The sequence below is a fragment of the Colius striatus genome, chromosome 1, assembly GCF_028858725.1.
Source record: "Colius striatus isolate bColStr4 chromosome 1, bColStr4.1.hap1, whole genome shotgun sequence".
In the NCBI taxonomy this organism is placed as follows: domain Eukaryota; kingdom Metazoa; phylum Chordata; class Aves; order Coliiformes; family Coliidae; genus Colius; species Colius striatus.
The window spans coordinates 125,388,486-125,411,502 of record NC_084759.1 but is presented as its reverse complement, the minus strand read 5'-3'; the positions used below and the strand labels follow the sequence as shown (position 1 = coordinate 125,411,502).

Below are 23,017 nucleotides of genomic sequence, written 5' to 3'. Positions count from 1 at the left end.
AATTTTGGAATGTTATTGCATCTGCCCCTGGTTGGTCATTGTTGCTGATCTACAGCTCTGCTCAGTGACAGAGTACCATCTCTGCCTACAACAAATGAACCATGGAGCTTTTTATAGGGAGCCTGCAATATGCAGTCAGACCTGAGAGTGTCACTTCAGCTTTATGTCTTTTGGTGTGCAGACTACGTGGATTTTCTGGAATGCAGAAACGCACAAAGAATTGCTCCATATTTCTAGATCAAACAACAAATAAACTGTAAATAAAATTAATTGTGTGGGGTTTTGGGTTTTTTTTTTTGTTTTAAAAATGAATACGTTCTGGCCTCCCACTTTCCCCACCCCGATGTCTAAGTTTGATACAAGTACTTACTTGTTTAACAACATTGTCTTTTGGTACTCATTCCTAAAGAAAATCTGAAATGCATGCAAGGACACCTTAAATCGGCAAGATCCAGTGCCCTTTGCTTTCCTTTCAGTTCCATTATATTTACTGTGTGTGTGGGGTGTGGTTCTTTTTGCTTTGTTGTAGGTAGTGTGCAAATACATTGAGAATCCAGTGTTGTTTCACCGAGAAGACGTGGGGATGGTTAAATTTGACATCCGTTATGTGGTGCTGCTGCGGGCAGTAAACCCCCTGAGGCTGTACGTCTATGATGTGTTCTGGCTGCGCTTTTCAAACCGGTAATTGCCTTCTCATCAGCATGGAAGGGCTTGGAATTCAATCTGATGCCTTGGAAACTAAGGAACTGTTTTATTCTGTAGGGCGTTTTCACTTGATGACTTGGATGACTATGAGAAGCATTTCACTGTCATGAATTACGCTCCTGGTGTAACATTAAAACAGGTAAGCAAACAGCTCAAACACTCCCTCACTTTTATGTTGTTCAAAAAATCTTCTGTCTGTTGCTGCAGAACCTGTTTCACATGCACCTAAACAAGCAGTTAGGGTCTTGAGAGTACCCAAATCTTAAACAAATACCTTCCTAGATACTTTTCCCTCTTCCCCTCTCATCATCTGTGACTATGTAAGGTAATGCAAACCTACATCCTGGATGTAACCCACATTAATAGAGACCGGTAAAAGAATGATTAAAATGGCAGCTAATCATTGCATTTATAACAATAAATACCGTAACAAGGAAGGGATTCAGGAAGCATCTAGTTTCCTAGTTCTCTACCAAAGTTTGTATGAATGGCAAAAAATACTTGATAAGTCTCTTGTCACTTGATTTCACAGTCATTCCCAACCAAAACACTCTTTGTTGCTAAACTGTTTTAGGTACACTGTGAAGAATTTATTCCTCTGTTTGAAAAACAATATCCTGAATATCCTTGGACAACGGTACAAGTAAGTCAGTAATTCATCTTTCTTATGTGAATGTTCATGGATCTTTTTTTGCTCAGCAGACTAGCTTTTCCAAAAGTGTAGGGCTGTTCCAATATTTTTCCTTGTAAGACAGCTTCATGTGTATCAGTTCCACAAAGAACATCAAATGTTAACCTTTACTTTAGATGCATTTCTTAACTCAGTGTAATACGCTCTCAAACATTTTGTTATCAGCATTTGAAAATTTTATTTCATGATTAACACTATGGGAATTTTTTTACATTGGACCCAGTAATAAAGCCAGTCCTGATTACCCTCAGGATCCTGGGTCCAGGATATTCTCTTCTTGCAAGTTCCATCTTGTTTGCAGAAGATTGCCAATAACCTAAGGCTGTGGTTGTGAAGATTTAGTATTTTGTGTAAAAAGGCGAGGAAGTCCAGGATATTAAAGGTCCCTTCCAACCCTTACCATTCTATGATTCTATATGAAGTCTGCTGATCACTAGATGTTGCTCACAACTGGAAAAGTTCTCAAAGCTTGCCTTCACTACTTTTCAGCAGAATATTAACTCTCATGCTGAAAAAGTCCAACCACTGTGGTATTAAGACTCTTGCTTCCTTTGTTCTAAGAAGCTTCACAAGATAAGTTGGTGCCAGAACAAGTAGGAAACTAAAATAAATGGGAAATTATACAGTAATCTCAGTGGAGTGGCATCACAGGTTTTGGTTTGGCTGTTTTTAGCAGAGCTGTTAAGAGACCTAAAGGTCTCTCTGTACACTTTCAGGTTAGCTTGCTATGCAGTGCACCAGATAGTGCTCACCCACAAGATAAGGATGTGCCCAGCTCTGCCCAAGTGGCTGCTCCAAATAAGCACTGGCCCTGTCAGTCCCAGGCATACTGTGCTTGAAGGGTTAGCTACAATATTGGATGGTGCAGAGGCTGCACTTGTATACGGTGGCATATTTAAAAAAACAAATTAGGCTGCTTTCCCCTCTTTTTTTCTTAAAGACCCTTCTTCCTCTGAGCTAGTAAGGTAGAGCCCTTGTTTGTTACAGCCCTTGTTTAGTGGTTGATAGGGCTGGTACAAAGGCTGGACTCTATCCTAAAGGTCTCTTCCAGCTGAAACAATTCTATGATTCTACATCAAATCCTGCCTCTGAAACTGTGATGCAGAATTTGCAGCTGCTGACCCAGCTTCTCCATGTCAGTGAGCTGGCCAGAGCCCTATCCCTGGTCATTGCGTTGATGATTTTTCCCAAGGAAACAGATGGTTCCCTAAATACTAGGGTGTCTTCTATCTGCAAATAGAAAGCGCCAAATGCTATATTTACATAAAACATGCAGGAAGGCAAATAAGAGTCTTCTCATTGATTCTATTGTTGTTGTTGCCTGTAATTCATGCCTGAAAGAGACGCTTGTGAAGAGATGGTTCAGAAACATGGACAAGACAGAATGGTTTCACTCTTCTCATCAGGAGCTAGAATATGCAGAATGAACCATAGCTGAGCATTTAAATGTGTGGATGCTTTCAAAAGTGAATAAATTACCCAACTCAGGGTTGATTTCCATAAATTAATTTACATCAGTTTTTACTAGAACCTCATATCCAATCAAAGCTATTCAAGACTGTGACAGGTTTTGCAGTATTAGGTTTGAAGTAATCTGGAAGTGACTACAAGGGGTGAAAAGAGATGTCAAAATATGTACTGTAGGTTACCCACAGTTGTACTGTGTGCAGAATAGGAAGCATTGCACCATCTTTCCATTTGCAGAAGGAATTAATGGTTCATTGCAGTCATAAACTCGGTGCTAAAATTCCCACCTATCTGAGGGGTTTTTTCTGTTTTCTTTTGCTTACTACCTTGGTATTTTGACAAACGGACATCTAGTGTGAATATTCTTAAAATCTCTATGTCCCCACCAGCCTTTTTAAAGAGCTGTAGGCAGGTGGAAGACTTATCGTTGCAGGACAAAATGAAGCTAGAATACAACTTATTAGGCAGGGAAAAGTCAGAACTTGACAGTTGTACTGCTGGTGTTCACAGAACTCTCCCAGGTTTTCTTTTTCCTCTCCTCAGAAGTACAATACTATATATAACAACTGAGAAGGAGGTTAGTTCAATATTAAATGCCCTGTTTCCAGATTTCCATGCTGCTGATGTGGTCCATGGGAAAGCCTGTGGATACTGCTGGGTGCCTGGGGCTTCTGCTGTGGTGTCTTTAGGTTGAAATGCACATTTTGAAGCTGATACTGTGTGGGTTTTCATCTGTTGGCTAGTGTAACTTACACAAATTATTTAAAAAGCTGTGTGAATTAAGTAACTAAAAATGCATTTACTGCTTTTATGGAACCTCCCTTCTCATTCAGAGACCTTTTTCTGTTCCTAGGCAAATATTTTTAAGGCATTTGCTGAATTGTTCCAAGTCGCTTCAGCTAAACCCGCACCTCTCGGCATTTGCGACTACCCATCATCAAGAGCAATATATGCCATTGACTTGATGCTGAAATGGGACACCAGCAGAGATGGTGAGAAGCTCACTTCTTTGAATGTTGAATTCTTTATATTTGTGAACCTTTTCAGAAATTCTTTCTTCTGTCTGAACTCTTTACTGTTCTTTAGGCAAGTGAGAGCTTTGGGCTCTGTGCCTCCAACTGATATCAAAGCTTATCTGGAGTTGCAGATCTGTGAGGTTAGCAACTGCCATTCTGTTTGACAGGAAGGATGGGGGAGCTATTAACCGTGCTTAGCTGGTGCCCTGCTGCCCCTGCTACTGCCATTCTCTATTTAAAACAACCAACCATACCACCACACACGCACAGAAAACCCCTACTCTACAGCAGTCTGTTCACTCTGACAGCAGCAGCAAGTTTTCTTTCCCATTTATGGTGACAGAATGACGAACTGGTGAAATACCTGTCTCACCATGAAAGCCTTAAAGAGACATCTTACTGTCACTGGCTTCTAGGCTTAAACCAGTGTCTTCAATGCCCAGTTATTAAAGCAAGGAAGGGACCACATATGTCCTCAGGACTGTCACTCATTGCCAAGTCTCTGTAAGAACACATATGTGAAGCTGCTTGATGTTTGTGCCACAGCATGGCTGACAACCTGGAGCCTTTCTTCCAGCCATTTGAGGAGGACTGGTAGCAAAATTTGCCAAACAGGGCAAATTCTTTTATTGTCTCCCCAAGAAGATAAAAAATTTCATGTAAGCATGCTCGACCCAGATATGAGTTTCTTGGGCAGAAAATCAGCAGAGGCACCAACACAAAAAGGACTGTCAGCAGAACTGAGTGTACCTTTTCTCGTGTCCTTGTGGTCCCTGAGATGAGGGAGAAATTAATTGCTTATGCCCAGATTTGCCATAGGAATGATTAGATGGTTTATGTTGAGTAGGTGCCCTTTGCCCACTGCTGTGGTGACCAATTCCATAGATGTTGAATTGCTTCCATGGAGGGAAACAATTGAGAAACGGGAGATGGAGATGTAGAACTGAACCTTTGCTCAGATCCGGTGGAGCAAGGATTTGAATTGGAGTCTGCTGTGTACACATCACATGCCCTTTCACTTGTCTCGGATTTGTCTTGAATGAGACACACAAAGCAACTTGTTAACGTTACTAGCTTGAGGAAAACTATTGTAGTAAAAGGACCAACTCATGTTACAGCCCTGAGTGAACAGGAGCTGCACAAGTCCTGAGCCTTTTGGGCATGAGCCGTGGCTGTGATGCAGGAGATGGGCTCTGGACACACAGTCTAGCTGCTCCTGTCCAGGGCAAAGTATGGTTACCTGTGGAACAAAGTTGGAGCTCCACACCAAACGGGAAGTAAAATCCTCCGTTTCTCTTTGCACAGAATGCATTTGATTTCCAGCTGTACTGATGAAGTTTTAAGAAAGAATCAAACTTCCCAACTTCCTTCTAGGAGTGAGATGAACTGGCAAGTGGCAGTGGCTGGAGCATAAAGGAACAGGACTGCTAGAGTTATAAAAGTAGATACCTAGGAGCTTTAAGAAAGGAAGGTTTGTACTGAAACACGAAAGGAGAAGCAGAGGTTTCTGGAAGATGTTTCAGACTGTCAAGCAAGACATCTGTATTGGGGAGAGCCTACTGAAATGCTGCAAATTCTTATTCTAAATGAGGCCTTAGATTAGCACAGCAATTGCAGAATCTCTTAGATAATTGTCCTCTGGTTAATGATGGTAGAACGGACCTCTCTCCCTCCAAAAAATCCCAAATGCTCAGAAATGAGAACACGCTATTGATTTGCCCACTGAAGTCATAAAAATGGGTTTTCCAGTCATTTCCTAGAATCTCTGGCTTAAAGAGACGTTAGTGATTCAGAATTTCTATAGAGCTTGTATTAAGAGGCAATGTCTGTGTTCCTCTTTACAGGGAAAAGAATTATGCAGCCTCAGATCCTGGAGGTGAACTTTAATCCTGACTGTGACAGAGCCTGCAAATACCACCCTACCTTTTTTAATGATGTCTTCAGCACTCTATTTCTGGATGAAGCAGACAGCTGCCATGTGACGCGCATTGTCTAGCCACAGGAGGCTTGACTCTTACTAATTTCCTACTCAGATATGTGTAACAGCAAGATTTGTATTTCAGTTCTATGAGCTGCTGGTGCAACTATTTTCCTATACTGATAACCTGGGGGGGGGAAAAAAAGAGTTCCCATCAGAAAATACATGCATATAGCATATACTATATTGATAATTTTGTCTGCATTTTCTTTGTCTTGCTTAGTTCTAGAAATGACTTTGACCAAATATCTTGTTTATTGAATATGGGAGACCTCAAAATAGGACAGTAACTGGAGCAATTGACTTGTTTTTCAGGTAGCCTGTTTGCTTGCTTGCAGGGAAACCTTACACATGTTCCTCCCGTCAATATTAAAACTAGAATTTACTAAATCATGTGGGAGTTTGTATATCTCTTTCCTAGCTAACCCTTGTTATTCAAAGAGCTAAAATGTTCTAATGGGAATACGGTATTTCAGTGCAATGAACTACTAGGGTGATGAGATGAAAGATTTCACCGCTCTTCTCATTTTCCTTACTTTAGAAAAGGCAAAAAACCCCCACAACATTTTGGAAGTCTACTGCTGGCTGTCATCTTGAGTCTGCCCCTTAAAGAAATTAGATTTTTTTTGTCAAGGGCTCAGGCAGGAAGTGAGAAGGATGCAATGTCTACAGCAGCACAGGAAAGAAGAGCCCTGAGAAGAAGCCTGAAGAAATGAAAGTGACCTGGGTGACTCTGCTAGAAGCCCAAGCAATCTTTGGAGTTCATAGTTTAGCGCCTAAGAGGTATCTGAGAGTGGGGTGTCAGTTTGCAATTAATCATTCTTAATCTCTTCCCCCATTCTGACAACAGAGTTAACTGGCTGAAATGTAGCAGTTTTAGGCTGTACTTGTTTTGTTTGTATGTACAAGCTGCAAAAATTCTGCTGCCCATCATGAAATACAGAGCACATGGGTATTTTTTTTTTTTTTAAAAACCAGTTGCAGCAATTGGGATCTGCTTGAGTGAGGTACAGTTATAAAACTCTGCAAACGTTTTGAGCCTTGCTTCAAGCTTTGCAAATAAGCAACATGTTACCTCTCGTGATGGGAATGGGAGAGGGATATTTTAGGCTCTTTTCAGGCTGGTCTGCAGAAACCTACTACTTCCTGCTGATTGGAACACAGGCTGGAGAAGATAAACCCTCTGTGTCTTCTGGAAATTCAGTCACTGCACAGGTGGGGCAGAGGACAAGCTGTATCACACAGCCAGGAGTGGTGTGGCAGCCCTGTCTGTCTCTTGCTCGTAAGCCAAAACTGTTTTGGACTCCTTACTTAAATGTGATTAAAAAAACATGGTGAAGTGCTTAACACAGATGTGTGGCTGTTTGGGTTGCAGGGGAAAAAGTTTGTCTAGGATATAGAATATAGTAATGAGTGCTTGAGACTGGACCTAAGGGGACATGCAGTGCTGCTCAGCAGATGTATTTGTCACTCATGGGAGAGCAAAAGGCCCTTTCTGCCTGTGGAGTACCTGAAAACATTTAACAAAGTGCCTTTGGATCTGGAGTAAAGGGGAAGGTTTGCCCTCATCACAAAGGGAAAAGTGATGGCTTTTTTTTTAAAAAGTACTAAGATTTTGGCAGCGAGACCACGATTTGTGGGCAGAAATAGTCTGTTGTGCTCTTATGTGAATGAGATGGTTTTATCTTGCAGGAAGTGGTTGCATTAAGCATCCCAGATCTTACTGTGAGCTACTCTTAACTCTGAAGAGGAGAAACATTTGTATGCAAGCAGCTGCAGTGAGAAGGTACAGGCAGGAGACTGATTGCAGCAGGCTGCCCTGCTGGGCCACAGCCCTCCTGTGGCCTGGCTGACAGCTCCACTGCCAAGGGTTAGTGGAGTACATCAGCGCTGCTTGGCCAGTGCTGCTCGTGGTGCCTCAGAGGTGTGTGCAGGGGATTGCTTAATATTTGGCTCCACTCAGTTTCTGCCCCGGTGCTCTGAATTCCCTGGTTCGCCTTGCCCATTGCAGGGGTGAGAAGAGATGAAGGGGCTATCTCTGATGGTATAGCATCCTGCTGCCTTTAGTATTTTTCTTCTCAAAACCATTTAAAACAAAGAAGAACAAGGTTGTCAAATTTCCATGTAGTTTAATGCATTTAGCTGACACTGGATTGCACAACGATTCAAAGTGGTAAGGCACAAAAGGCAAGAAAGAGCTCATCTTAAAAACACTTCCAGAGTAATAAAGACCAGAAGATAAATATCTGGCAGCTGTAGTGGAACACTTCATAGCACTAAAGGCACCATGTCGAGTGGTAAACATGAAAAATTCAGGCCAAAATCATGCCTGTCACTGTTTAGTCACACTGCAGTCAGGCCTGTCACTGTTGGGAGCAGCTTTCTGTAAGCTGTGGTAGTGTCTGGCTGGATTTCTTCCTTGGAACATAATGAAGTTGGGAGTTTGTGCTTATTCCTGGCAATAGTTAAAATGCTGTTATAATATAAACTATAATGCTGTGATATACAAAGCTCCTACTTCTCAGTCAGCACTACCTTTTTAGTTTGCTGTAAAACCCAGTTAGGTGGGCACTCCTTTATGACTTGCCTGGTAACGGTGTACTTGTTTTAAACAAATATTGCTTTGTCAACCTGTAATTAGTATAAACTAATGGCATAAGTACTTCAGCTAAAACATAAAACTGTCATGTCTCTATGTAGAAAACTCTTGTGGGGGGAAAAAAGAACTCTTTTGGCTGAAAACTCCTTATTCAGGTTGTTTCTTATTGCCATTGTCCTTCCAGATACGGTAATTCAGTGTAGAAGCCATGGTTAGCCAAGCTAAATAAGGAATCATCAAATAAGCTGCTGTCTTGTTGATGTTGAACCAGGAAGCAGTTGTAGCTGTTGCCATACCAGTTGTAAGCACAAGAGTCACCAACCCCTGAAACACAAGAAGGGGGTTAGTGTTGGTTTTACTTGTTACGTTTTCTTGCCTAGGTCATCTTTGTCTGGCTCTGTCCACCTAGCTCTAATTCCTTCTCAGACAGAAAAAAAAAAAGATTTTTGCTGAATTATGAGTCAGTTTGACTCAAAACAATGCAACTAGTCACAAGAAAGGGCACTGCAGCTGAGAGCAGGAGAGGGAGAATAAAATCCCTCTTTCTCATACCCTTTTGTTTTTGGCAGGAGGAACTGTTCCATCAAATACAAAACCAGAGAGACTTTGATCAAGTCACTTTGCTGAATAAATTTAGGGGGTCTTTTTGTGGCACAGATGCTGCCTGAAGAGATGCAGTGTTTAATTAATCAACTGTAGACTGCAAGGTCTTCTGCTGTTACAGCATTGGATGTCTATTTAGAGACCCAGGCAGATATTTCATTTTGAGGCAAGTTGTTTCTCTCCAGGGTGCAGAAAATTACTTTGTGCCTAAAACAGGTGCTGATTACCTGAGTAATGTTATGATAAGCTTCTTAATCACTGCTGTTTGCCAGAGATATCTAGGAATTCCAGTGAGGCATAAACATTTACATTTTCTAGTCACACAAAGCTCTTTTCAAAGGGTGGCAGAAAGATCTTGGAAACTAAACATTTAAGGATGGTGTAGATGTGTAAATTCTCTCAGGTGGCTGCCAGCCTGCATTAAAGAGAATTTCAGATGACTTCTGCAAGCCATATTCTGACCCCAGGCTCATTGTCAGAGAGAAAAGATTATGATGCAAAATTTTCACGTTAGCACCTTGCAAGTGACACCAGAAACCTGTGAGCAGCAAACTTAACTTTTTCACTTACCCATCCCATTTTGTGAGCTCCAAAAAACACAGGAGTCCATGCCCAGTTTAATGCCAGCTGCCCTGCGTACAGACCCAGGGGAACCACTGACTTTTCATTGAAGCCTCCCAATTCCTTCCACACCAGATAGGAGCCATATCTGGAGAGAGCAAATAGAAAGTGTAAGCCGGTATTTTTGTTAACAACTACCCATTCTTGATGAAATTAAGTCACTTCAGGGCGACCCAGATTTGTTTGGAAAAGTAGATGTCCAGGCACTACTTGTCAGAGTAAGTGACAGGACAGGGTTGATCACCTGCTGTGGGCAGCAATATGAAGAGAAGAAAATTCCCTGTCCTGCCAAAGTTCTCACAGGTGTATAGAAGCAGAGGATCTGCTACATTTCCACCTTAATGGAGAATGACATGTTGAAATGGAAGCAAGTTTGAGATGCAAGTGTAAAAGGTAAGTCAGAGAATCACAGAATCATTTCAGCTGGAAAAGACCTTTAAGGTCATAAAGTCCAACCACTAACCCATGTCCCTCAGCATCTAATCTATGCGTCTCTTAAATATCTCCAGGCATGGTGACTCCACCACCTCCCTGGGCAGCCTAGGCCAGTGTGTAACAACTGTCTTGGGGGAAAAGTTCTTCCTAATCTCCAATCTAAACCTCCTTTGGTGCAACTTGAGCCCATTTTCCTTTTGTCTTGTCATTCATTACTGGAGAGAAAAGACTGACTCCCACCTCCCTACAACCTCCTTTCAGGTAGTCTAGGGAGTGATAAGGTCTCCCCTCAGCCTCCTCCAGACTCAACAGCCCCAGCTGCCTCAACGGCTTCTCATAAAACCTGTTCTCTAGACCCTTCACCAGCTTTGTTACCCATGTCTGGACACGCTTCAGCACCTCCATGTCCTCCTTCTAGTCAGGAGCCCAGTGAAGGGCCAGAACTGAACACTATTTAAGGTGTGGCCTCACCAGCACCAAGTACAGGGCAATAGTCACTTTCTTGGCCCTGCTGGTCACACTATTTCTGATACAAACCAGGGTGCCATTGACCACCTGAGCACACTGCTGGCTCGTGTTCAGCCAGCTGTCAACCAACACTCTGCCTGGCAGCTTTCCAGCCACTCCTCCCCAAGCCTGTAACGCTGCTGGGGGTTGTTGTGGCTCAAGTGCAGGACACGGCACTCGGCATATTGAGCCTCATGCCCACAGATCCAGTCTGTCCAGATCCCTCCCTCAGCCTCTAAATCATGAAGAAACTGTTAATTTTGGTACTGGGTGATGGTGCTTTAAAATAAATTTAAAAAATAAGCAGTGTCTTTTAAGATGGATGAAATATAGAAGTAGGAATGGAGGCGGGAATGGACAAAATGAATGGCATCTCAAAGCACAGGCGAATATGGGTATGGATGATGTTAGAGCACATTTCACATGAGCACATTTCAGAAGAGAGGAGTGGATGAGACAAAGACGAAGAGAACAAAGATTTTAGGACTTCTAGGGGAAGAATTAACCACAAGGAGTATCCAGCAACCTTTCTTTTTGTGAGATCCTGGCTACTGAAAAATCTTCAAAAATGTTTTTAATATTTTGAACAGATCTTCTTAATGCCACGGAAGAACAGTTCATTGGAGGGATCCCAGGATGTCAGTTGCTAAACAGGAATTCTCAGGATTTGGGAGACTTACTAATTTAAGGTTTATTTTTGCATTGAAGGACTCTGATGAGAAAAGGCAGCATTCATCACCTAGAACTACTGCTTTTGCTCTTGCCAACTTTTAGGCATTTTTTTAGGAGCAGACAGACATCCACAGGAGTAGCTGCAAGGAGTTTGTAAGTCATACAAGAAGGATTTTGATTTTTTTTTTTTTTGCTGTTTAACCATGTTAGTGACCCGAGCTTGTTTCCTGGCTGTTGCTTTCGTAAGGACTAAACAATGGGGCTTTGATATCTTGACACTTTGATTGCAGAGAGTGTTAAAGGGAGCTATGAGTGGGGTAAGTATTAAAAACTTAGTAGTTTATCTTTTTAAAAGGCATCAGGACCCAAATCTGTTACAGAGGCACAGTGTGGACTAAGAGCTGTTCACGCATCCAAGTTTGACATCCGATCAAGACCATGACATACAAATCTGCTAGGAAACTAAATGTTGGGACAGGCAGGTAAGCTTATTAAATCTTGGTTTTAGTTACTTCTTACTTTTAACATATTTAAGAAATTCTAAAGGAATGAGATGTCTTGGTAATTCAAGGACTGTGTGCACATGATGGATTACAGAAGGCCTGCATATAGTACTGGCCTTTAAAGACTGTAGTATTTAAGATTACCTGCAGGATGACTACGCAGTAGTAACTTGGGCTTTAGTGTCTCTGAGACTATATAGTTAAGCCAGTGCTATTCACAATAAACATGATCTTTTCACTGATCTAGACGTGCAGTACATAACCCAGGACCACTTGCCTCAATATACTGACTGTGGTATTATCGAAGTGAGTCATAAGCTGTCACAATTTGGATTTTTAAAATATTTAACTTGGTATCGAGGTTTATCACGAGGAATCCAGAAATAGAGTGACAAACTGTGCAGTAAACTCTTCATGGGAAAGCCACTCAGCTCTTGTCTCTGATAAAAGGCATTTTTTTCATTCACGTGACAATCACAGAATGTTAAGGACTGGAAGGGACCTCGGAAGATCATCCAGTCCAACTCCCCTGCCAGAGCAGGGCCACGTCGAGTAGGTCACACAGGAACTTCTCCAGGTGAGTCTTGAATGTCTCCAGAGAAGGAGACTCCACAGCCCAGCTGGGCAGCCCGTTCCAGCGCTCCATCACCCTCACAGTGAAGAAGTTTTTTCCTTATGTTTTGTTTGGAATTCTTATGTTCCAGCTTTTACCTGTTGCCCCTTGTCCTATCATTGGACATCAGTGAGAAAAGCCTGGCTCCACTCTCCTGACACCCATGACAGTAACATTCTGATTAAAATGCTAACTGCTGGAACTAGAGGAATAGAGAGCAATTTTTAAAAGTATGCTCCCTAAGGGGAAAGAAAAGAGGATATTGACAGGAAAGGAATGACAGTACATGAAGCTGTAAAATTATAAAGCTTTTCTGGAAAGAAAATGAAACCAAAATGAGAGAATGTGAGAGATAATTTAGCATTCAGATACAGTTCCACATATTGCATGGTTGCTGTATTTTGCAACAGGTGATGTGATTTTTAGGATTACCTGCAGGATCACTATGCAATGTTAACCTGAAAAAGATATAGTCTCTCTGAAACTTTATACAGTTAAGCCAGTGCTACATACAGACTAGAAATCACTTTAAATGTATTGTCATGATAGAAGAAATGGGACAGGTAAGCCGTAAAAGGCATACTGCAGCCTAAAAACTATTACTATTGGATTAGTAACAACGTGTATTTGATAGCTAGGAAAAAGAAAAAATAATTTTGGTATGTAGCTATTTCTTAAGGATTTAAGTACAGAAGAGACAGAAGGCACCGCTTCATGCTCAGAGCTGCATTGACCTCTGTTGAGGCTCTAGGAGCAGAATGCCACTTCTCTTTCATGGCACAGTTCACCAGAGTTAATTTAAAGGCACATCATGTTGGGTGGACAGCTTCTAGAGCAGCCTATGAAGAGTATCAAAACTGCCCAAACAATCTCCTGAGACAACCTACCTCCATAAATATTTTTGCTACATCTTCTTAAAAGTAACAGCTGCCAAAATACAATATTATTAAATGGTTAGGGTTTCTGTGGGAATGGTATTTGGCCTTGTGATTCCTTGTTCATTTGACAGTAATTGTTGTGCTGTCAAGTATCTTAAACTAGTTGAATAAGGAGGCAGTAGATAGCTTCAAACATTTACAGTTTAACAGCCTGAAAGTTTTATTTGAAAGGCCATGTCTATTTTGGTTTTGTTTTCTTTTAATTGAGCCCTGTTGGAACAGAACTATCCCAATCCTGCTCCCCCCACCTTTCTTCTTATTTTCTTAAAAGTACTGAATGACATATGTAGAAGAAATCCCAGTGCTGCCTTGCTCTATCACTAGCAGCTTGGCAGCAATTCCTCTCAGAATGAATACAGAGAGCATGTTAATGGCAACTTTTCAAACTCCTGTTTTTGATGTGGATAGTTGTGCATGCAAAATGTCTATCAAACCCACACACAACTCACAAAACATGTTTTTACCTGTTAACAGCTCGACACTCTTTCTTACAAACATACAGCCAGAGATACAATAATAGTCCTCTGCTCCAACATTACATAATAAGCAACTCTTAATATGACATGAAAAACGTACCCCATAGATGTGTAGAGAGTTCCCCAAACAGGAGCAAACACCCAGTTAGGTGGACACCAGGATGGCTTCTGTAAATATATATACCAAGATGGAATTTCCCTTTTGGTTATATTTCTTCCTAAATATCCTCCTGCATGGGGCAGGAGGGTGAAACCCACTGCTGGGGCCCAGGATGGTACTTCCATTGATCCTGAAACAAACCCAAACACGGTGATTAGCAGAGCAATTTGTAAACAAAACCACAAAAAATACTCAAGTTTCAGCTGATTTTAGAAATACATACATGTGGGGGATCTGAACCATAGTCTCATCCTCTCACTGAGACAGCCTGCAGCTGAAAGGAGTGGATCTTGCCCCATAAAGGAACCTATTGTTTACATGTGGTGGGGATGGGTGCTGAGGCCTTTACTGCCCTCTTGGCTTTGTGCAGCAAGATTACTGAGTTTTACCTATGTAAATATTCTCACCCTGAAGTATGCCAGTGGCATAAAGCTGTTTGATATTACACAAACTCCACTGGGATGGGCAGGGGGGTGGAAAGGCACCAAGTGTATATTTCTGTATTACCAAAAGATCCCTTCACTCAACTGAATGGCATACTTGAGAGCCAAAAAAGTGTGTGCTTTCTCTGCTCAAGCAGAATTATTGCACGTGGTGTTGCATTTTCAGCCTCAAAAGGATGCTGAAGATGCTCAAGGGCCAGGAAGAGCGATGTGAATTAGTGGCAGACACTTGAGAAGCTTCCTGGGAAAATAAACATCAGGCAGGACAAGGAGAAGTATTTAAATAATGTTTTGCTAAACAGGGAAGGAGATCTCAGTAGATCACACCCATGGCTTCTTCATGATGTGTTCAACCAGTTGCAGCAATCTTTGCTGCCCACGAAGTGTACTGGGTTCAATTTGCCTACAGAATTAAGACCAAGTAATGCCTTGCTCTGGTAGGCCACGCTTCTTCAGCTGGAGCACAGGCAGCAGGGAAAAGAAGCAAGCAGGAAAAAGCTTCATTGCAGATTTTCTGGCCAAAAGCCAAATGCTACAGAAGAGCTGTGTTTAGGTGGCTAAAGTGTAAACAGATTAGAAGTACGATAGAAAAGGGCAGAACTGAAATGTGTTATTTTTTCAAATATACAATGGGCAAACACGCCCAACTCCTGCTCATCTGTTACGCAAGAGCCAGAAACAGCAGGAAGGAATCGTCAGAGGGACGGCAGCACTAGGGAAAGAGCAACTGCATAAACCTCAGGAGAGAAAATAAAGCTTTAGAGCAACCATCATTTCAGAGGCTTGTCAAAGAACAGCGCTCTATTGACTTGGCTGTTGTCTTAGCTTGTGTTTAAACGTTTTCACTGCCATAGTTATGACTGCAGGGATGAGGAGGCAGGGAGTGGAGGAGAGGAAACCCCACTTGTAACAGATGTGCTCAAAACTATTTGAAGTGATGCACGGATGATGTGGGGTTGTCACAACTCTGCTGGTATGGTGGATTTCTGTTTGGAGAACAGGTATTTGCTTGGCCAGCAAGAGAGCTCTCTTGCATTAGGGTTTTTGGCCCTTGTACTCAGGGGTCCACAAGCCAGACTGCACAGGCTCCAAAAGAATCCTGGTGGCGACAGAAGCAAAGCAGAACTCTGAAGGATAAAACAGAGAGCATGGAGGGACTGGTAAAGCATGTAGGGTTTGGAAGTCTGTAAGGAGTAAACAAGAAAAGGGCGTGTAGGCTGCTGTTCTGTGGGCACAGCTTAAGGGAGAGTCATGGGAAGCCCATGAATAGGAACTGCCCACAAAAAAAGCAGCAGATAGTGGTACAACAGTCAAACGCAGAACAAAAGAATGAACAAGTGAAAGAAAAACTAAGCAGGGAAGAATACCAAAGTAAGGTTGGGAAGAAGTGGGAGAGCAATGTGCCAGTCTGTATCAATTAGATCTTGGGTGGAAGATGAACAACAAGGAAGGGAGGGAGGAAAAATCTGCGTAGCCCACTGCTGTCATACTTCCTGCCTAAGGGATTGTACTTGCTATTTACCAGGGAGCATCTGAAATGGAGCAAAGGAGTTAACAGTTTGTCCCACACCCAGAGCTGTATTGTTCCTCTCCTGAGGGAGCAGGCTGTCAGCTATAGCATACACCTCTTGTCCCCACTACTGACAGCTCTGCTCTCACTGCGATAGGAAGGAATTGTTGTGTACAATTCCAAGCTCCAAGCACCATTCTCTTTGGGTGTCTTCAGATAAGTAATTCCTAGAGGTTAAGCTAAAAATGTAAAGTTACTAAGACCTCATTAATTTTGTCACTCTTGCTTTGCCTATAGAGAGAACACTTGGATTACTTCTCTACGTATACTGTCAAGTGCTGGTCATCTGTGCAGCTCCAGTGTGGCTGGGAAATGCTGATATTGGTTTTTGGTCAGGAGCAAGAGCGAGCTGAGGATGCTCTGGAGAGTCAGTGCATTTGGTTAGCTGTGCTGCACCAGATCTGTGCAACCTTTATACAACACCCAGGACACCTCTGAAAAGTAATGTAATCATGGAGTATATAAAGGATTATCAGCCCTGAAGTCCTTTCAGTCTATAGCTGATAATCCTGAAATTACTGGTGATGGTTTACACAGCAAAGGCTCCCCAACACAGCCCCTCTGGCTGCGTCTGTATTACACAACCTAGAAATAATTACTACTTTCCCAATCCTACTCCAGGTGTGCTCCAGGGTGAGATCTGCTTGCACAATATTCTTGCACCCTAATTTTCATCCTGCAGAAACCCATATGTCTGCGGATGATATCTGCAGCACGCCCAGCAGATATCTGCCTCTAAGAATGACCACAGTTGGAAGTCTTTTCTTCCTCCACACACTTGTTTATTTCTGTTTCCACTTTTTATCTCTGCCCTGCAATACTTTCTACATCATCCTGCCCATTTTCTGTTGAACCCTAGTCTGACTTCAGGCAGCTTCAGTACTGCAGTGAGAGTACTGTGGCAGGCCGGTTTGTTTTACAAACACGTTAAAATAATTTTTCTAGGTATCCAAAACATCTGATTTGCCCAAAGCTAGTTCCACATACATAAAGTAACAGAGAAAATAAAGGGGAGGGAAAAACCCCATACCTGCTGCCTAATAGGCTTCTATCTTTTTGCAGGTTGTTTCTCTCTGGTGGTGTAATATGCAGAAAAACAAACAGAAGCTTTCTGTGTCCTTTCTGGAAAAAAAAAAAAATTCCACTGCACATTCAAAAAAAAGGGATGGAGTGTGCTATGGGTGGGCCTAGATGCATCAAGACAGAGGAGCTGGTTTGCTTCAACTTGATGAAAAATGAACTAAAAGACTTGTTTGCTTTGAGCTGGTCTCTGAAAGGCAAATGGGTTTCCTTCCCTGGGCACCCCCAGACAGAGCTCAGGCAGCAGGAAGGAGACAAAAAGGCACTTTAATGGCATTTTCTTCTATCCCTGTGCTGATAAATCTCTCAGTAATCCCTTTCTTGTGCTACGTGGTGCTGGCTACCCAGTCACGTTGTGCTTAAATGCAGCCAATGAATTAATAACGTGAAGGACAATCTTTCAGGAGGGCTAAATCACCCATGGCGGGTTCCTCATCCCCACATTGACAAAGCTGTGAGTACCATATTACTGAAGGGAGGGTCCCCAGGACACGCTCTCCCTCTCATTCTCTACAGTGTATTTTTTGGAGGTTAGATAAGGTCCCACCCACGTCTGGGAGGCAATATGAAAATTTTCCCTGGGGAAAATGGCTTCTTCCCATGATAGCCATTTGAGGAATTAAGAGGTGCATACCTCATTTACTAAACTACTTATATCTGTTGTGGCTTTAACTCTTGGGAAACCACAATGCTGAAAACGAAGTTATATCCCAGTCTGTGACACAGAATATGGCTGCCACAAAAAAAAACAGTCTTATCTTTGTTACCTAATCCCAAGTAACACAGAAACTTAAACCAATATATATTATATAAATACAATATAAATACCTAACAAGTGAGTGTACAGTGTATGTTCATCATACATATTTATAGCTAAAGATAAAAATTGTGGTATATCTTTAAGGGTGTAAGATGAGGTATGCTCACCAGGGTTAGAGACAACAAATCTCACTGCCCAGGCTACACTTTTTTTAAAATGGCAGAAAACAAGTTATTGAAATAAACCTATGATTTATTGAAGATCCACATACCAGGAACTGAAACGTAATCTTCCCAGGTGGTAATTTGCCATTTACTGCTCAATTTCTTCTAATTCTCCCTATGTATGTCTGCATAAAATTCTCTGCACACAGTGCACTTTAAAAACCAAACACCCCTTTTACTAACTTTCTCCTGAACGGTTGCCCAACTTCTTGCTGTAAGTTTTTCTTCTTTGTCCACCCCCTCAGAAAGCATCATCCATATAGAATCGCAGAATGGCAGGGATTGGAAGGGACCTCTAGAAATCATCTAGTTCAAACCCCTGCCAAAGCAGGTTCACCTCTATAGGTCACAAAGGAACACGTCCAGGCAGGTTTGGAAACCCCCAGAGAAGGAGGATCCACAGCTTCTCTGGGCAGTTTGTTCCAACACTCCATCAATCTCACAGTAAAATTTTTCCTTGTGTTTAAGTAGAACTTTTTGTATTAACAGTTTATATCCATTATCCCTAGTCCTATCACTGGAGACAACTGAAAAAACTGTTGTCTCACCCCTTAAGTACTTGTAAGCGTTAATGAGATCCCCTCTAGTTTTCTCTAGGCCAAACACTCCCAGATCCCGCAGTCTTTCCTCATAAGAGAGATGCTCCAGTCCCCTGATCATCTTGCTGGCCCTGCGCTGGACTCTCTCCAGAAGTTCCCTGTCGCTCTTGAGGAGCCCAGAACGGGGCACAGTTAAAAATATCTGGGTTTAAAATTTAGAGTTTCTCTTGGGTATTTCTAGTTTAAGTGCTGCCTAGGCCTGACTCCCTTCAGCCTGCCAGGTATTCCCTCAACCAGGGTAAACTAGCAACCACATCATCCAAGGAATGATTTAGTAACAGTGGGACATTTGTGGGACTTCACCACCAGTGTCTGAAGTGCAATCATTTACAAGTGTTCTGCACCCTTTACAGCAAACCAAAGCTCAACAGGTAGAGATAAGGTGCACAGCCTGACTAAGGGGGCTGCTGTAGGGGTGGGCAGGAACTGGGCTCTGCCCTGGGGCTTCCCCTCTGAAAGCGTCACATGTGAAGGTCTGACTCTTCCCAGGGCTTGAAGGGTGTCTGATAGGGCGAAGTCTGATGTGGTGGCCTCTTGAAAGTTCTGATGCACCACCTCAAGTGGGCCCAGCTGGGAACTTGCCACCCAGTGTCCTCTCTGCTTAGCACAAGAGGCATTATAGTTCGCGTTGCATAGAGGGGCAGCTATGGAGCAGCACATAATCATATATAGCCTATATTACTGCCCATATATTTGAGCTCACTGGCTTTCCCGGGTGATTTACCTGGAGGTTGACAAAAATGGAGGAAATCCTCTTACAGAGCAGCATAGACTAGACATCAGAAAAGTGAGTGAAATCTGCCCACCCTAACGCAAAATTTTGAACTGGCCTAAATACAAAAGTCAACTGAACTTCCTGCTATTCTGATCCATTTTCATTCTCCCAAGTTATATCAATATAACCTCTTTCTTTGAGCTGCTTCTCTGAAGTCTGACTCACTACTCCACCCCGTTTCACAACCTTAAGTGATGTACAGCCTGCTGTTGCACAACTGCAACTCAGCTATGGCAACTTTCACCTTTTTTTTGGTTTGTTTTTTTTTTTCTTTTCTTTTTTTTTTTTTAATAATCCTGCCACTGAACGCTCAAATCGGAGCTTTTTGTAATGATCTATCAGCATTACTTGGCAATTAAGGAAAAAAAAACCCCACAACCAAGCCCCTTCTTTCGCCTTCGAAGAAACGTCTAATTAAAAGCAAATGACGGTGACACTGAAAGAAAACACCTTTAAGTTAAAGAGCAGCCTGAAACAACCTCCCCTGGAGCGCTCGGAGCAGGGGCGCGTTGTGTCAGACGGCGGCACTACGGGATCGGGGGAACGGGGAGGGGAGGGGGGTGGTATCCGCTGCGCTGTCACCCTGCCTCGACGAGAACTGCCAGACAGCTGTGAACCACGGGAAAACCAGTCAGTGTTTGCCCGACTAAATCCTCTCAGACCGTGAGCTGCGGTACCGGCCCGGCCCGGCCCCGCAGCAGGATGTCCAGCCGGCGCCCGCCGCCGCTCCCCGTCCTGCCCGAGAGCGACCCGCTGGCCAGGCCACATGGGCTGTCCCCGGCTGCCTGGCGCTCTCCGCGGGACGCCTTCCTCAACCTGCCCCGCCAGCCCGCGCTCCGCCCGACGGCCCCCCGGGGGCGGCACCGCTCCGGGAGCCGTCAGGGCCCAGGCGGGAGCTGCCCAGGGAAAGGCGAGGACGGGCGGCGCCAGCAGGAGCTGCGGACCGGGAGCCGGCCGCGGCGGCCCCTCCGGCGGCTGTGCCGGGCCCTGCTGCGGAGCTGCGTCGTCCCCGCGGGCTGTCCCGCCGCGTCCCGTCCTGTCCGTCGCGCGGGCGGGGGCCGCACAGCAGCCCCGGCGTTACCTCTGTTCCCGCGCTGCCGCCCGTCGCGCCTCCTCTGACAGCTGGCGGCTGCTCCCGCCCCCGGGCCCGCCTGGGCCCCTCCTGACCCGGGGAGGAGCCTCCCTCCGCTGCCGGGGGGGAGGAGCGGCGACAGCACGGCGTGGCTGAGGCTGGGCCTAAAGCGGCGGACACAGAGAGCGGCCGATTTCTCTTCCTCCCTCCCTCCCTCCCTTCTTCCCCGTCCCGACGCCCGGCGGGGCCCGCCCGGTTCCCGTGGCAACGCGGGGCGCGGCGGCGTAGGCGTAGGCGGCCGGGCGGCGGCCATGGGTAGCTGGGCCGCGGCGACATGGCGGCTTGGTGGCTGCAGCGGGCGCGGCGGCCTCCGCGGCGCACCGCGGCGGTGGGGCAGCTCCCACCTTGGCGGCGGGGACCGGGCAGCGACCCTGAACGACCTACTGCAGAGCTCGGTGGAGGCCGAGGAGCCGGGCGTGGCGGCGGCGGCGGCGAGGCGGCCGCGGCGGTCCCCCCTGGAGGGCACGGTGCTGCTCTTCCCCGGGCAGGGCAGCCAGTTCGTGGGGATGGGCCGGGAGTCGCTGCAGTACCCCGGCGTGCGGGACATGTACCGCCTGGCCGAGAAGGTGCTGGGCTACGACCTGCTCTCCCTGTGCCTGGAGGGGCCGCAGGACGAGCTGGACCGCACCCGGCACTGCCAGCCCGCCGTGTTCGTCGCCTCCCTGGCCGCCGTGGAGAAGCTCAACCACCAGCAGCCTAAAGTGAGGAGCGCGCCGCGGCGGGGAGCGGGGCCGAGCGGGCAGCAGGCTCCGGACGCCGCGGCCTCCTCGACCCGCCTCGGGCCGCGGCCCCGCCGGGCGGCTGCGAGGCGGCTTCCGCATGGCCCCGGCTCGGGGGGGGTTGACGGGAACGGGGCGCGCCGGGGACTTCTGAGGGAGCCGTCTGATGTTTGGCCTCGCATCTGTCTCCGTGCAGGTGGTGGAGAGCTGCGTGGCGGCGGCGGGGTACAGCGTGGGGGAGTTCGCGGCGCTGGTCTTCGCTGGAGCCCTGGGCTTTGCCGAAGGTGCACGGGGAACGTGCCGAGCCCCCTAGTAGGATCTCCCACCCCTGCCCCTTTTCCCAAAGCATTGCCGCGTACCACCGTTTCCCTCCCGCGCTTTTTTTTTTCTTTAATTAGAGGATAAATTTTACTTCCTACTTTCACTGTTGACTTTGACGTGTGTAATCCAGCATTAAAAGCATTGACATTTCATGCGAGTAGACGGGCGCCCTTTCTTGCGCGCAGCTGCAGGGCGCCTGTGTCCGCGTGTTCCCGCGGCTGGCGTTCACCGAGCGGTCTCCTGTTTTTCCCCTTAGCGCTGTACGCGGTGAAAGTGCGCGCCGAAGCCATGCAAAAGGCGTCAGAAGCCGTCCCCAGCGGAATGCTATCGGTTGTCGGTCGGCGAGAGGCAAATTACAAATTTGCCTGCTTGGAAGCCCGTAAACACTGTGAATCGCTGGGTATAGAAAATCCTGTTTGCGAGATTTCAAACTATTTGTTTCCAGACAGCAGAGTCATTGCAGGACACTTACAGGTACTGCTACGGAATAACTGTCTCTTTGATTGGATTTAACACTTCCTTTTTTTAACAGTTTTACTTTGCACTTCTCCGTGGAAGTTTTGTACCGATTGGGTTGGGTTTTTTTTTCCAGTGCTGCATGCTCAGGTGTCGGGTAGGGAGAGGAATATTCCCCTTTGTCATGATAAGCCTAGTAAAGGAGTTCTTATGGGGTGACTGAGTAAACCTTTTTTGTGCAAGACTCTCACTTTTCTCTCTCTTTTATAGGCTTTGGAGTTTTTGCAGGAGAATGCCCGAAAATATTATTTTACACGTACAAAAATGCTTCCAGTCAGTGGGGCTTTTCATACCAGACTTATGGAACCAGCAGTAGAGCCATTGGCTGAAGTCCTAAAATCGATTGAGATTGAGAAACCACTGGTCTGTGTCTATTCCAATGTTGACGGCAAAAAGTACATGCACTCAAAGCACATTCGGAAGCTGTTAGTGAAGCAGGTGGTTTCACCTGTTATGTGGGAACAGACCATGCATTCTGTATATGAAAGAAAGCAAGGAACAGAGTTTCCTTATACCTATGAAGTGGGGCCTGGGAAGCAACTAGGAGTAATTCTCAAAAAGTGTAATTTAAAGGCCTGGAAACAATATAAACATGTAGATGCTCTGGAAGATGAGGAAGCGGCAGAGACCTAAGTAGCCTTTTGAGAAAAATCCATGCAACTTGGGGTTTTTTCCTGCGTAACTCAAAAATAACTTTGTGCCCCCAAAAGAGGAAGTCAAACATATGTAGCTTCTCATGATAAAAAGAGCACCATATGCGTAAACCACAGTGAACATTTTCCATCCCTGTGTGCCTCAGCTGTGGAAGGGGAGAGCAAAGTCGGGGCCTTCTGTTTGCATTAGGACTGAAGAACTGCCAATAAACATGCCAAATAGCCCGTTGTTCGGCCTCAA

At 44.9% G+C, this 23,017-nt stretch overlaps 3 protein-coding genes across 5 annotated transcripts in view; 2 read left to right on the top strand and 1 right to left on the bottom strand.

Moving 5' to 3' along the window:
- The window catches only part of TTLL12 (tubulin tyrosine ligase like 12), a 29,980-nt gene extending 23,730 nt beyond the window's left edge, over positions 1 to 6,250 (top strand). Inside the window, exons 10-14 of the mRNA XM_062006725.1 lie at positions 530 to 681; positions 763 to 844; positions 1,280 to 1,348; positions 3,717 to 3,855; positions 5,724 to 6,250. Of these exons, the coding sequence (XP_061862709.1) occupies positions 530 to 681; positions 763 to 844; positions 1,280 to 1,348; positions 3,717 to 3,855; positions 5,724 to 5,875 (594 nt within the window). The 3' untranslated portion in view covers positions 5,876 to 6,250. The remainder of the gene's footprint in view (positions 1 to 529; positions 682 to 762; positions 845 to 1,279; positions 1,349 to 3,716; positions 3,856 to 5,723) is intronic.
- Positions 6,251 to 7,966: 1,716 nt separating this feature from the next.
- Positions 7,967 to 21,035, bottom strand: TSPO (translocator protein). Of its 3 annotated transcripts, none has more exons than XM_062006761.1 (5): positions 20,952 to 21,035; positions 17,028 to 17,119; positions 13,925 to 14,114; positions 9,630 to 9,768; positions 7,967 to 8,780 (listed from the first exon to the last, which is right to left on the bottom strand). In XM_062006761.1, the coding sequence occupies exons 3-5, from the start codon at positions 14,107 to 14,109 to the stop codon at positions 8,604 to 8,606; spliced, it is 501 nt and encodes a 166-aa protein (XP_061862745.1). In that variant the 5' UTR covers positions 14,110 to 14,114; positions 17,028 to 17,119; positions 20,952 to 21,035; the 3' UTR covers positions 7,967 to 8,603. The 3 variants fall into 3 exon arrangements, with proteins under 3 accessions (XP_061862745.1, XP_061862737.1, XP_061862731.1); XM_062006753.1 differs by lacking the exon at positions 20,952 to 21,035 and adding an exon at positions 20,517 to 20,596; XM_062006747.1 differs by lacking the exons at positions 17,028 to 17,119; positions 20,952 to 21,035 and adding an exon at positions 20,517 to 20,707.
- MCAT (malonyl-CoA-acyl carrier protein transacylase) lies at positions 20,431 to 23,017 on the top strand. Its single transcript, XM_062006737.1, has 4 exons — positions 20,431 to 21,268; positions 21,483 to 21,570; positions 21,864 to 22,081; positions 22,334 to 23,017. The coding sequence occupies exons 1-4, from the start codon at positions 20,819 to 20,821 to the stop codon at positions 22,754 to 22,756; spliced, it is 1,179 nt and encodes a 392-aa protein (XP_061862721.1). The 5' UTR covers positions 20,431 to 20,818; the 3' UTR covers positions 22,757 to 23,017.